The 14,172-nt window shown below is 57.4% G+C and overlaps 1 protein-coding gene across 4 annotated transcripts; it reads left to right on the forward strand.

Moving 5' to 3' along the window:
- Positions 1-557: 557 nt before the first annotated feature.
- Positions 558-12,265, forward strand: LOC130533512 (bifunctional heparan sulfate N-deacetylase/N-sulfotransferase 2-like). 4 transcript variants are annotated; one of them, XM_057046980.1, is made up of 17 exons: positions 558-708; positions 2,952-2,998; positions 3,082-3,154; positions 3,250-3,328; positions 3,452-4,578; positions 4,803-4,890; positions 4,972-5,126; positions 5,379-5,564; positions 5,624-5,752; positions 6,671-6,853; positions 7,145-7,241; positions 7,309-7,432; positions 7,505-7,679; positions 7,776-7,946; positions 9,644-9,753; positions 9,853-9,955; positions 10,706-12,265. In XM_057046980.1, exons 5-17 carry the CDS (start codon positions 3,505-3,507, stop codon positions 10,829-10,831), a joined length of 2,721 nt encoding a protein of 906 aa, XP_056902960.1. In that variant the 5' UTR covers positions 558-708; positions 2,952-2,998; positions 3,082-3,154; positions 3,250-3,328; positions 3,452-3,504; the 3' UTR covers positions 10,832-12,265. The 4 variants fall into 4 exon arrangements, with proteins under 4 accessions (XP_056902960.1, XP_056902958.1, XP_056902961.1 ...); XM_057046981.1 differs by having other exon boundaries at positions 603-795; positions 3,250-4,578; XM_057046978.1 differs by having other exon boundaries at positions 3,082-4,578.
- The last annotated feature ends 1,907 nt before the right edge of the window (positions 12,266-14,172 follow it).

The raw sequence follows: 14,172 nt of genomic DNA on the forward strand, positions 1-14,172 counted from the left end.
ATCAATCAACCAACAACCTATCAATCATTCAACTAACCATCCAACTAATCAAACTATCAATCAACAACCAACCTATCAATCATCAACTAACCATCCAACTAATCAAACTATCAATCAACCAACCACCTATCAATCATTCAACTAACCATCCAACTAATCAAACTATCAATCAACCAACCAACCTATCAATCATTCAACTAACCATCCAACTAATCAAACTATCAATCAATCAACCATCCAACTAATCAAACTATCCTTCAACCAGCCAACCAATCAATCAAACATTTAATCAAGCATTCAACCAACCAACCAACCAGCTCTAGGGGGACTAGTTGTGGCTCGTTGGCTGGTCGAATCATCCCGAGCGCGACCGAACTGGTTCAGGTCCAACGAGACTTGCTTTAGATTCAGGGGTGATTTGAGCCTTTATTGATCTTAGAGAACAACGTTAGCAGCTTTAGAACTTTGGACTTTTACTGATACCAGAACGATAATTCTGTTGTATGTATTTAAAGTAGGTTTCGCTGCGTTGGTGGAACTTTTCGGGGCTCATTTCGGGGGCTTGAATGGTTCCATCCCCCCTCCCTTCAGGACCGTGGTTCAGTCCAGGATCGCTGGAGAGTCAAGATGGCAGCCTCGGCGCTGATGAGCCCAGGTTGACGGTTCGCTTTAAACCTGCGGCAGCTGTTTTAGTCTTTCTCCCGAGCGGTGAGTATCAACCCAATGATGCCGTAGTTCTGTCCTCGGGTGCGATGGTTGAGGTTCTCCTCCGCCGGCCAGGGATCACCGACGGGGGTGAGCACGCAGCTTTAGCATAAGCGGTCCCGCAGGGTCTCTGACCGCAGACGCTCCGGAGCTCCGGAGCTTCGGAAGCCTTCTTACCGGCGGGGATGACAGCAGCGGACATCCACAGTCGGGAACACATGAAGTCCCGAGCACGATGCAGCTGAATTTAATGCCCAACTATCAAGCAGATGAGTCCGCGGAAGCCCCGTTAGTTGTGTTAGCATTAGCCACCATCTGCTGGGAGAGCTTTAGCATGCTAGTGTGAGCTACACCGACCTACTCCCGCAGGTTCAGGTTCAGGTTCCCCTTCAACCAGTTATTTACCTGGCCAGTCTGACCAGTCGGTTACTGGTCTGTGTGGGGCCGCTGGACGTTGCTGGAGGCCGGTTCTGTAAGGTGCTGCATCTCCAGGGAAACCGGAGCCAACATGGAGCCTCCAGCCGAAAGGCTCGTCAGGCTTTTGCCTTGAAAGCCCTCCAGTAATCCCAGTCCTGTTGACTGGTTTTGGCTTCAGCAACACCAGCAGGTCGCAAGGGTTAGGGGACGGGGTTAGGGGCTAGGAACCGGGGCTAGGGAACAGGGTTAGGGGTTAGGGAACAGGGTTAGGGGCTAGGAACCGGGGCTAGGGAACAGGGTTAGGGAACAAGGTTAGGGGCTAGGAACCAGGGTTGGGGTTAGGGAACAGGGTTAGAGGTTAGGGAACAGGGTTAGGGGCTAGGAACCGGGGCTAGGGAACAGGGTTAGGGAACAGGGTTAGGGGCTAGGAACCAGGGTTAGGGGTTAGGGAACAGGGTTAGGGGCTAGAAACCAGGGTTAGGGGTTAGGGAACAGGGTTAGAGGTTAGGGGCTAGGAACCAGGGGGGTTAGGAACCAGGGTTAGGGGCTAGGAACCAGGGTTGGGGTTAGGAACCAGGGTTAGGGGCTAGGGAACAGGGTTAGGGAACAGGTTTAGAGGTAAGGGAACAGGGTTAGGGGCTAGGGAACAGGGTTAGGGAACAGGGTTAGAGGTTAGGGGCTAGGAACCAGGGTTGGGGTTAGGGAACAGGTTAGGGAACAGGTTAGGGGCTAGGAACCAGGGTTAGGGGCTAGGGAACAGGTTAGGGGCTAGGAACCAGGGTTAGGGAACCAGGGTTAGGGGCTAGGAACCAGGGTTAGGGAACCAGGGTTAGGGGCTAGGAACCAGGGTTGTGAACAATCACAAGCTTTCTTCTCTGGTGACCCTGGAGCCACCTTCATTCAGAGGTCTGGAGGGGGACGATTGACGGATGCATGATGAGATGTCTCCATAGTCATGTCCAGTCCTTTATAATTGCTCTGCTCCAGGTCGGTCTGGTCTCCCCCCCTAAGTGGTCTAATCTCAAGAGACAAGCTGCTGAAAGAGATGAAGCATCGTAATGCGCGATATTCTACTGCTAGCACGCTATGCTAACATTGCTAATGCTGTCGAGGTCCTCGGCTTGGTTTCCTTCGCTAAGCCGAGCCTGTTAAAAGCTCCACTGGCTTTAATGTGGCAGACGGTCCTCAGGTCTCTGGCCCGGAGCACTATGGCGTCAGGTCCTCGGGTAGTCACTGGTTGTGGACCAGCTGGCCGGCAGCCTCCTGGCACTGGTCCCAGGTCCCTCAGCTAGAGCCCTACGAGCATGCAGAGACCCTCCTGCTGGCTGCAGGTCGGGCTCAGGTGTCAGCTGAAGGATGGTGGAACTCTCAGAAGGTGTCTCCCCCCCACCCGTCAGAAGGTGTCTCCCCCCCACCCGTCAGAAGGTGTCCCCCCACCCCCCACCCCCCGTCCAGGTTCCAACTTGTCTGGAATGTCCTCGACGCCTCAGCCTGCTAAACTAAATGTTTCCTTCCTGTGGTGTCTGGCTCCCTGTGAAGAGGGAGGGTGGTGGTTGTTAGGCCTTTAAACTTGGAACGTGAACTAGATCAGAAGGTTTTTGGCACCTCACACCTGTCTCTGAATGTCCCTCATGAATGTCCCTTCATGAGAACCCATCACGTCCACCTGGCTGTCCTCTAGTAGGACCTGTGCTCCACAAGAGGGGGCAGAACGGTGGGAGGTGCTGCTGTTGCCGTGGCGTCTGCAGAAGGGAGCTCCTCAAAGTTTCTCCATCAAGGCGAATCCTTGTAGACCACCTGACAGTTCTGCTTTTCTCTCCTGCCTTTAGGTGTCTTCAGTCATGTGATCCGGTCTCCTGGTTCTGATGTCGTACAGGTGAGTGCTGCTGGGAGGTGAAGGTGAGCCTCTTGTTGGGATCCATGTGTTGCTTTAATCCTTCGTCTCTTCTCCTCCCGAAGGTCTTTAGCTTCGCCATGTCCAGTTCTGGGGTCCTGAGGGCCTCCAGCCCAGAGGCCCACCTGAGCTTGGCAGGTCCGCAGCACCTCCACGTGGACTCCTCTCCATAGAAACGCACCTTCAAGGGTTCTACTGAAGTCTGTGTTGTTGTCTCTTGTCCTCGAGCCCAGTTTTGGCCCATTAGCCGACCTCCTTTTGAGTCCATTCCTCATCGTGGTGGTTCAGGATGGAGCCAGAGGCGGAGAGCAGGTAATGGGTGGTTCTGGCCATGGTTACCTAGTGTAAATGGCTGTTCTTCAGCGGAGCTCCGGGCCAGCACCTACTGCTCACTTTTCCTGCTGCTCTTACTCCTCGTGCTCCTCCCCCTTCGAGGTCCTTTTGTGCCCACTGCTTACCGCCCGGTCCAGCCCCCCCCTGCCACCACCATGGTTGGTGCCGGTCTGGGAGTGTGGAAGCTAACGAGAGGTGTTCGCCAGCTGGAGCTTCATCGTTTGATCCTGGCCCTCATCCTCTTCTGCCTGCTGTCCATGGTCTTCCTAGCTTACTATGTGTCCAGCAGCCCCAAAATCAAAGAACCCCCTCCTCTACCGTTCAGCGACTGTGGCGGAGGGGGGTCCATGCCGCCTGGAGCCAGCACCGGGTCCACGGGAGGAGGGCCCGGCATCCAGAGAGCACCCCTCTTCCTCCCCTCGCGCCAGGGCCGACTCCACCAGGTGAAGGCTCTGGACAGCTCTCGCACGCAGCCTGTGATCTTGGTGTTCATCGAGAGCATCTACTCCCAGCTGGGCCAGGAGATCGTGGCCATTTTGGAGTCCAGTCGGTTCCGCTACCGAACAGAGCTGGCTCCCGGTAAAGGGGACCTGCCCACGCTGACGGAGCACAACCGCGGCCGCTACACTCTGATCATTTACGAGAACATCCTCAAATATGTCAACCTGGACGCCTGGAACCGGGACCTGCTGGACAAGTACTGCATGGAGTACGGCGTCGGGGTCGTGGGCTTCTTCAGAGCCACTGAGAACTCGCTCCTGAGTGCCCAGCTCAAGGGGTTCCCCCTCTACCTGCGCTCACACCTGGGACTCCGAGACTACCGGATCAATCCCAACGCTCCTCTGCTCTACATCACCAAGCCCAACCAGGTGGAGCCGGGCCCCTTACCGGGGGACGACTGGACCGTTTTCCAGTCCAACCACTCGACCTACGAGCCAGTGCTTCTGGCCAGCACCAGGTCCTCGGAGGTCTTGGCACATTTTGGACCCAACCCCCTTTGGGCCTTCCATCCCACTGTGGTCCAGGACCTGGGGCTGCACGACGGCATTCAGAGGGTTCTGTTCGGGAACAATCTGAACTACTGGCTCCATAAGCTGGTTTTTGTGGACGCCATCGCCTACCTGACGGGGATGAGGCTGTGCTTGTCCTTGGACCGCTACATCTTGGTGGACGTGGATGACATCTTTGTTGGCAAGGAGGGGACGCGTATGAAGGTGTCTGATGTGGAGGTGAGTCCCCCCAGTAAAGGGGGTAGCTGAGGTCTTACTGAGTAGATGGCTCCTGTACCACAGAGAGGACGCAGGTGACTCGCTGTCCCCTGCCTCCTGATCTGGCTCCGAGCTCTCGCGGGGCTACGGCACCAGAAGACGGTCCCGTGCAGGGTGGTGCACGGGACTGTGTGTGTCCACTGTGGGGACGCTCTCACCATAACTGGTCTCTTGGTTCCCCGCAGGCCCTCCTCAACACTCAGAACAAGCTGAGAGCGCTGGTACCTCATTTCACCTTCAACCTGGGCTTTTCTGGGAAGTTCTACCACACAGGTACAGAAGCTGCTGTCTTTGCTGTCCAGCCACGGACACGTGGGTCATCAGCACCTCTAACTGTTCTGTGGGGGCTTCCAGGGACCGATGAGGAGGACCGTGGAGATGACATGCTGCTGCAGCACCGGATGGACTTCTGGTGGTTCCCTCACATGTGGAGCCACATGCAGCCGCACCTCTTCCACAACGTCAGCGTTCTGGCCAAGCAGATGAAGCTCAACAAGATCTTCGCTCAGGTCAGTCACAACCACGTGGAGTAGATCCAGAGGAGACCACCTGGTTGGGCTCCTCCAGACTCGACAGTTCCTACTGAGGGCGGCGTTATTCAGGTCGAGGGAACGCTGAGCCAGCGTCACTGAGTGCTGCAGGGGTGGCGGTGCCGAGGTGCTCTCCTCCTGCTCCTCCTGCTCCCGCTCCTGCTCCTCCTCCTGCTCCTGCTCCCGCTCCTGCTCCTCCTCCTCAGAGGTTCTCCTGTGTTGCGTCTGCAGGAGCACGGCATCCCCACTGACATGGGCTACGCAGTGGCTCCACACCACTCTGGGGTGTACCCCGTTCACAGCCAGCTTTACGAGGCCTGGAAGTCTGTGTGGAGCATCAAGGTGACCAGCACGGAGGAGTACCCCCACCTGAGGCCGGCCCGCTACCGCAGGGGCTTCGTCCACAACGGCATCAAGGTTGGTGCGGTTGAGTGGTCTGGGAGCTCCAGCCAAGTCTGATGACCCTGTGGTTTCAGGTGCTGCCCAGACAGACCTGCGGGCTCTTCACACACACCATCTTCTACAACGAGTATCCAGGAGGCCCCAAGGAGCTGGACAAGAGCATCAGAGGGGGAGAGCTCTTCCTCACGGTTCTCCTGAACCCTGTAAGCGTCTCAGCAGCCGCGTCAGCATTTGTGGTTGAACTTTCACTTCCTCCATTTCCATCCTGAGCTGCTGTGCCAAGCAAGTTTCAGGGTGATGAGCTCAGGCCTGAACCTTACACAGGATTCCAGATGTTTCAGGGTGATGAGCTCAGGCCTGAACCTTACACAGGATTCCAGATGTTTCAGGGTGCTGAGCTCAGGCCTGAACCTTACACAGGATTCCAGATGTTTCAGGGTGCTGAGCTCAGGCCTGAACCTTACACAGGATTCCAGATGTTTTAGCTGCTGCTACTGTAGCTGCTGCTGCTGTAGCTGCTGCTGCTGTAGCTGCTGCTGTAGCTGTAGCTGCTGCTGCTGCTGTAGCTGCTGCTGCTGTAGCTGCTGCTGTAGCTGCTGCTGCTGTAGCTGCTGCTGTAGCTGCTGCTGTAGCTGCTGCTGCTGCTGTGTAGCTGCTGCTGTAGCTGCTGTTGCTGCTGTAGCTGCTGCTGCTGCTGCTGTAGCTGCTGCTGCTGTAGCTGCTGCTGCTGTAGCTGCTGCTGTAGCTGCTGCTGCTGCTGTAGCTGCTGCTGCTGCTGTAGCTGCTGCTGCTGCTGTAGCTGCTGCTGCTGCTGTAGCTGCTGTAGCTGCTGCTGCTGCTGTAGCTGCTGTAGCTGCTGTAGCTGCTGCTGCTGCTGTAGCTGCTGCTGCTGCTGCTGTAGCTGCTGCTATAGCTGTAGCTGCTGCTGTAGCTGCTGCTGCTGTAGCTGCTGCTGCTGTAGCTGCTGCTGCTGTAGCTGTAGCTGCTGCTGCTGTAGCTGTAGCTGCTGCTGTAGCTGCTGCTGTAGCTGCTGCTGTAGCTGCTGCTGTAGTGCTGCTGCTGCTGTAGCTGCTGCTGTAACTCTGCAAATGCTAAACGTGGCTTTTTTGCTCTCAATCTAGATCAGTATCTTCATGACCCACCTGTCAAACTACGGCAACGACCGTCTGGGCCTCTACACCTTTGAGTCTTTGGTCAAGTTCGTTCAGTGTTGGACCAACCTGAAGCTGCAGACGTTGCCCCCGGTCCAGCTCGCTGACAAGTACTTCCATATCTTCCCTGAGGAGAGAGATCCGCTCTGGCAGGTCAGCTCCGTCTCTACACATAAAGGAACATGTGGCACCTTTTCAGACCCTGTGCGGACCCTCTCCTGGCACTGAGAGGACCAGTGGCTCTTGTCCCCCTGAGTGGCCCTCGGGGCCCTCACACATCCCCCAAACAGCTCCCTACGCTTCCACTACTCACTGGATTTGGACCAGTTTGGGTCCAAGTCCTGGCTGTGTTTTGTATTTGTTGCTCCTCTTGTTCATGAACACAAGCCTGAGGAGGAGGAGGGCGTCACCACGGTGTTCACCTTTACTGCTCATGTCTTGTAGAATCCCTGTCACGACAAGAGGCATAAGGACATCTGGTCAAAGGAGAAGACCTGCGACCGGCTGCCCAAGTTCCTCATCATCGGCCCACAGAAGACAGGTACCCTGCAGCTCCTGCTGCCCCCTGGAGCAGCGGCGTTGTAGTCATGGGCTCGTTTCTGCTGCAGGTACGACGGCGCTTCATTCCTTCCTCAGCCTTCATCCTGCCATCACCAGCTCCTTTCCCAGCCCTTCCACCTTTGAAGAGATCCAGTTCTTCAGCGGACCCAATTATGACAATGGGATCGACTGGTGAGGTCCCGGCCTCTGGCTGCCTTTCATTCCTCCAACACCCATGAACCAACGTGTTTGCGTCCTCCTCAGGTACATGGACTTCTTCCCGTTCCCTTCCAACATCACCACGGACTTCATGTTTGAGAAGAGTGCCAACTACTTTGACACCGACGCTGCAGCCAAGAGAGCTGCTGCCCTGCTGCCCCGAGCCAAGATCCTGGCGGTGCTGACCAACCCGTCGGACCGAGCCTACTCCTGGTACCAGGTGAGAACACGGTCCTGCCCGCCTCCCACATCCTCTACGCTCACCTCACTGCTCACGGTCTCACGCTCGCTCTCGCGTGCGTGTTGATGTGCACAGCACCAGAGGGCCCACCAGGACCCCGCAGCACTCAACAACACATTCCAGGCGGTGCTGACCGCGGGGGCGTCGGCCCCCGAAGCTCTGCAGACCCTCCAGAAGCGCTGCCTCTACCCCGGTGCCTATGCTGCTCACCTGGAGCGCTGGCTCCAGTACTACCAGCAGAACCAGGTAAGAACCTGGAGCGCTGGCTCCAGTACTGCCAGCAGAACCAGGTAAGAACCTGGAGCGCTGGCTCCAGTACTGCCAGCAGAACCAGGTAAGAACCTGGAGCGCTGGCTCCAGTACTGCCAGCAGAACCAGGTAAGAACCTGGAGCGCTGGCTCCAGTACTGCCAGCAGAACCAGGTAAGAACCTGGAGCGCTGCTCCAGTACTGCCAGCAGAACCAGGTAAGAACCTGGAGCGCTGGCTCCAGTACTACCAGCAGAACCAGGTAAGAACCTGGAGCGCTGGCTCCAGTACTGCCAGCAGAACCAGGTAAGAACCTGGAGCGCTGGCTCCAGTACTGCCAGCAGAACCAGGTAAGAACCTGGAGCGCGAGGGTCACTCCCTCCTGGCTCTCTCCTGATGATGGATGCAGAGTTCTTAGGTCCTACAGAGATGTGTAATAACGGATAATTACCAGGGTATTAACAGTAATAACAGGCTGTGTCCAACATCCCATAATGAGCACCAAATGTGCTGCCGTCCCAATGAGGTTTGCTCTGATTCCACTCAATCGTTGCTCAACATGACTCAGCATTTTTCAGTAGTTCAGTAACAGGCTTTGATCAAAGACGACACCCTTCAATGCACCCAAACATAAAAGAATCAGGAAGGACGTCGGCTGTCATTTAAAGAGTGGCTATCGCCCAGAACGGGTCAGAACCGGTGCGTCTCTAGTCCGAGGGTCTCTGAACATGAACGTGTTCAATCAACCTCCAGGAGTGGATCGGACTCGATGCTTTAATCCCTGCTGAGGTTCTGAAACCATCTAGGTGAGGGGCCGGCTCAGCTTGGTGCTGAAGGTCCAGTTTCACACACAAACGGGGCATCAGAACCGTTTGAGATTCTCTCCCGACACCTGAGAGCGGCGGCTCCATCGGGCCCTCGCCAAGCAAGAGAATGTGTTCCATCAGTTCTGATCCGGTTGATGAACGGGCCCAACAAATAAGGGCGCCGGCATCCTGCTGCTGGGGGGGCGGCTTTGTTTTGGACCTAAAAGTGCCACCATATCGAGCAGGTCACCTTGAACACCTCTGGTTCTGTTGCCGTGGTTACACAGGTCCAGCTGACCTTTCTGCCCTGATGGGAGCGTCTCTGCTTCTGTCACTTCCTGTTCTCTGCCTCTGTCACTTCCTGTGCTCTGCCTCTGTCACTTCCTGTGCTCTGCCTCTGTCACTTCCTGTGCTCTGCCTCTGTCACTTCCTGTTCTCTGCCCCTGTCACTTCCCGTTCTCTGCCTTTGTCACTTCCCGTTCTCTGCCTTTGTCACTTCCCGTTCTCTGCCTCTGTCACTTCCTGTGCTCTGCCTCTGTCACTTCCTGTGCTCTGCCTCTGTCACTTCCTGTTCTCTGCTTCTGTCACTTCCTGTTCTCTGCCCCTGTCACTTCCTGTGCTCTGCCTCTGTCACTTCCTGTGCTCTGCCTCTGTCACTTCCTGTTCTCTGCCTCTGTCACTTCCTGTTCTCTGCTTCTGTCACTTCCTGTTCTCTGCCCCTGTCACTTCCTGTTCTCTGCCTCTGTCACTTCCTGTTCTCTGCCCCTGTCACTTCCTGTTCTCTGCCCCTGTCACTTCCTGTTCTCTGCCTCTGTCACTTCCTGTTCTCTGCCCCTGTCACTTCCTGTTCTGGCGGCTGGTCTTGACGCTGGTCCATCTCTGTTCTACAGCTGCACATCGTGGACGGCGCTCTGCTGCGCTCCAACCCAGCGCTGGTGATGGAGGGAATTCAGAGGTTTCTGGGTGTCACCCCCATCTTCAACTACACACAAGCGCTGATGTGTGTAACACACACACACACACACACACTCACACACAGCTACACACACCGCTAGACACTGCTCCACACAGCTACACACTCCTGTGTGTGTCTCTGCAGGTATGATGAGAGTAAGGGGTTCTACTGCCAGAGGCTGGAAGGAGGTCGGTCCAAATGTCTGGGGAAGAGTAAAGGCAGGAAGTACCCCGAGATGAGTTCTGAGGTTGGTCCACACACACCTTAGCCAGAAATTGGCTTCTATGTCGCCCGCTCTGGCCCCCGGAATGCACTTAACTATGGTGGCTGGAGTCGGGCATCGGGGGGCCGGGCATCGGGGGGCAGGGCATCGGGGGGCAGGGCATCGGGGGGCAGCGGTGCAGGGTAGCGGGGCCGGGTATCGGTATCGGGCCGGGTATCGGTATTGGAGCAGGGTATCGGTATCGGTGCTGGGTATCGGGCCGGGTATCGGTATTGGAGCAGGGTATCGGTATCGGTGCTGGTATCGGGCCGGGTATCGGTATTGGACCAGGGTATCAGGCCAGGGACCTGCTTGAAACTAAAAATGATGCTCCTCAAATGTTTTCCTAGTCCAATGAGGTCTTTGGGGAGACGGTGCTGCTAGATCCAACCTTGTTGTCATGGCGACCCTCAGTTCTGGGACTTCACGCTTGGTTATTCCGATATTCCGTCATGTTTGAATCCCGTTTTCAGATTTGATCTCAGAAATAGAGAAAATAAAACTAGATTTGAAGTCAATTCAAGTGTTTCCTGAAATAAATGTTGTCTTTTCTCAAGTGTCGCTTCTGTGTGTGTGTGTGTGTGTGTGTGTGTGTGTGTGTGTGTGTGGTGTGTGTGTGTGTGTGTGTGTGTGTGGTGTGTGTGTGTGTGTGTGTGTGTGTGTGTGTGTGTGTGTGTGTGGTGTGTGTGTGTGTGGTGTGTGTGTGTGCACGTGTGTGTGTGTGTGCACGTTTAGGCTCGGGCCTTTCTGACAGAGTATTACCGTGAACCTAACCTGGAGCTGCTGCACCTTCTCAACCGTCTGGGTCTGTCTCTGCCCTCCTGGCTGAGGCAGGAACTGCAGAGCTCCAGCTGGAGCTGAGGACCAGGACCAGGACCACAACAGTGGGAGAAGGAGCCGGGAACCATCGCTCCTCTCTAGAACCGTTAGGCCCGTCTAAGGAGCCAACAAACCCTCATTTTGTTCTCCTGACGAGACGTGAAGTGTGCATGGGACTGGTCCAGGGGGGCCACTGGGGGCTCCCCAGCATCCTGGGCGGTCCTCCTGGACCGTCCTCCTGGGCGGTCCTCCTGGACGGTCCTCCTGGACCGTCCTCCTGGCGGTCCTCCCGGACCGTCCTCCTGGCCGTCCTCCTGGGCGGTCCTCTTGGGCGGTCCTCCTGGACCGTCCTCCTGGGCGGTCCTCCTGGGCGGTCCTCCTGGGCGGTCCTCTTGGGCGGTCCTCCTGGGCCGTCCTCTTGGCGGTCCTCCTGGACCGTCCTCCTGGGCGGTCCTCCTGGGCGGTCCTCTTGGGCGGTCCTCCTGGACCGTCCTCCTGGGCCGTCCTCTTGGGCGGTCCTCCTGGACCGTCCTCCTGGGCGGTCCTCCTGGCGGTCCTCCTGGACCGTCCTCCTGGCGGTCCTCCTGACCGTCCTCCTGGGCGGTCCTCCTGGACCGTCCTCCTGGGCGGTCCTCCTGGACGGTCCTCCCGGGCCGTCCTCCCGGACCGTCCTCCTGGGCGGTCCTCCCGGGCGGTCCTCCTGGGCGGTCCTCCCGGGCCGTCCTCCCGGACCGTCCTCCTGGGTGGTCCTCCTGGACTCACACATCCGTGGGGTCCTGTTAGGGCTCCCGGTTCTCTGCTCTGTCCAGTCAGGAGGGACCTCATCATGAACCTCCTGAGCTCTGGTCCTCCTGGATGATCCTCCAGGCCACTTCCTGCCTCCTCACTAGACTGGGTCCCTCAGGACGTTCTTCTTAATCTGGTCCGGTACAAACGATGGGGGAGCCTGCGTTATGAAGTGGGCCTGGAGTGTGAGGAGCCCAGAGTTAACCTGCTGAGGCTCTGGTAGCTCCGCCCCCGGGAACACGCTCCACTCAGCTCTCCAGCACCAGAACCACGGATCCACAGTCGCACCTCTTCTGTTCGGGCCTCGGTCCCGGAGCAGCACCTGAAGACTGGGACTGATTTTCCACAAAAACATTGTGTTGTAGGAATGTTCTTGTGGGTTTTTCCAGCAAAGGAACATTTCAAAAGTGTGTGAACGGAGCGAACCTGAGCTTCCAGGACCGGTTCTGCACGCGTGCTGCCCCGTTTCCATGGAGACGTCGTCGTTCCGGTGTTGTCCATGGAGGCGATTTTAGCGCGCAGCAGTCATTTGGTGTATCTTCTCTCCTTGGTCAGCACGAGTCCAGGACGTGAGCAGAACCGGGACCCACGGGCCAGAACTCTGGAGTGAAGCTGCTGTCTTGTTCCACTTGTTTTGTATCAATGTTTCAGCCGGCACTCGATCACCTGTAATAAAGAGGTTGGACTCCACGGCTCTGGCTCTGGTTCTCGCCTGTTCCCTCACCTGTTCCCCACCTGTTCCCCACCCTTACCTGTTCCCCCCACCTGTTCCCCACCCTCACCTGTTCCCCACCTGTTCCCCACCCTTACCTGTTCCCACCTGTTCCCCACCCTTACCTGTTCCCCCCCTTACCTGTTCCCCACCTTCACCTGTTCCCCACCTGTTCCCCACCTGTTCCCCACCTTTCCCCACCTGTTCCCCACCTGTTCCCCACCTTCACCTGTTCCCCACCTGTTCCCCACCCTCACCTTTCCCCACCTGTTCCCCACCCTCACCTGTTCCCCACCTGTTCCCCACCCTTACCTGTTCCCCACCTTTCCCCACCCTTACCTGTTCCTCACCTGTTCCTTCCCCACCCTTACCTGTTCCCCCCCTTACCTGTTCCCCACCCTTACCTGTTCCCCACCTTCACCTGTTCCCTCACCTGTTCCCACCTTCACCTGTTCCCCACCCTCGCCTGTTCCTCACCTGTTCCCCACCCTCACCTGTTCCTCACCTGTTCCCCACCCTCGCCTGTTCCTCACCTGTTTCCCCACCCTCACCTGTTCCCCACCTGTTCCTCACCTGTTCCCCACCCTCACCTGTTCCCCACCCGTTCCCTACCCTAACCTGTTTCCCACCTGTTCCTCACCTGTTCCCCACCCTCAACCTGTTCCCCACCTGTTCCTCACCTGTTCCCCACCCTCACCTTTCCTCACCTGTTCCCCCCCTGTTCCTCACCTGTTCCCTCACCTGTTCCCCACCCTCACCTGTTCCCCACCCTCACCTGTTCCTCACCTGTTCCTCACCTGTTCCCCACCCTCACCTGTTCCCCACCTGTTCCTCACCTGTTCCTCACCTGTTCCCCACCCTCACCTGTTCCCCCCCTGTTCCTCACCTGTTCCCCACCCTCACCTGTTCCCTCACCTGTTCCCCACCCTCACCTGTTCCTCACCTGTTCCTCACCTGTTCCCCACCCTCACCTGTTCCCCACCTGTTCCTCACCTGTTCCTTCACCTGTTCCCCACCCTCACCTGTTTCCCACCTGTTCCTCCTCACCTGTTCCCCACCCTCACCTGTTCCCTCACCTGTTCCCCACCCTCACCTGTTCCTCACCTGTTCCTCACCTGTTCCCCACCCTCACCTTTCCCCACCCTCACCTGTTTCCTCCCTGTTCCCCACCTGTTCCTCCTCACCTGTTCCCCACCCTCACCTGTTCCTCACCTGTTCCCTCACCTGTTCCCCACCCTCAACCTGTTCCCTCACCTGTTCCCCACCCTCACCTGTTTCCTCCCCCTGTTCCCCACCTGTTCCCCACCCCTTGTGACCAGGAACTCTTCATCCACCTCAGATCCCACTGTTCAGTTCTGCAGGTGATTGACGGTTTGGGTCTGAGCTGCTCAGGAGGCCACAAAAAGCTCCAGCCAACCAGCTTCTTCTGAGAGGTGAGACGGGTCCGATCTGAGCTCCGGCCTTGAACGTGGACACTGCTGGACACCAGCTGCCCCCCCACTGAGGCTAACGTGGGAATATAGAAGGTTGCTAACGGCAACGTGCATTAAATATCCTGAGAAGATGTAGCGTCACTTCCTGCACTGGTGTCCTGCCTCCCGGGACACTAACCCTGTCCCTAGACCTCCCCCTCTGGTCCAGGGTGGACCCCCCCCTACTCTGGTCCAGGGTGGACCCCCCCCTCCCCCTCTGTCCAGGGTGGACCTCCCCCTCCTCTGGTCCAGGGGACCCCCCCCTCCCCCCTGGTCCAGGGTGGACCTCCCCCACTCTGGTCCTCCCCGTCTGGTCTAGGGTGGACCCCTCTCCCCCTCTCTGCTCCAGGGTTGGGCCCCCCCCCCCCTCCTCTGGTCCAGGGTGGACCCCCCTCCCCCTCTGGTCCAGGTGG

The sequence above is a fragment of the Takifugu flavidus genome, chromosome 11 (assembly GCF_003711565.1).
Source record: "Takifugu flavidus isolate HTHZ2018 chromosome 11, ASM371156v2, whole genome shotgun sequence".
NCBI classification, from domain to species: Eukaryota; Metazoa; Chordata; class Actinopteri; order Tetraodontiformes; family Tetraodontidae; genus Takifugu; species Takifugu flavidus.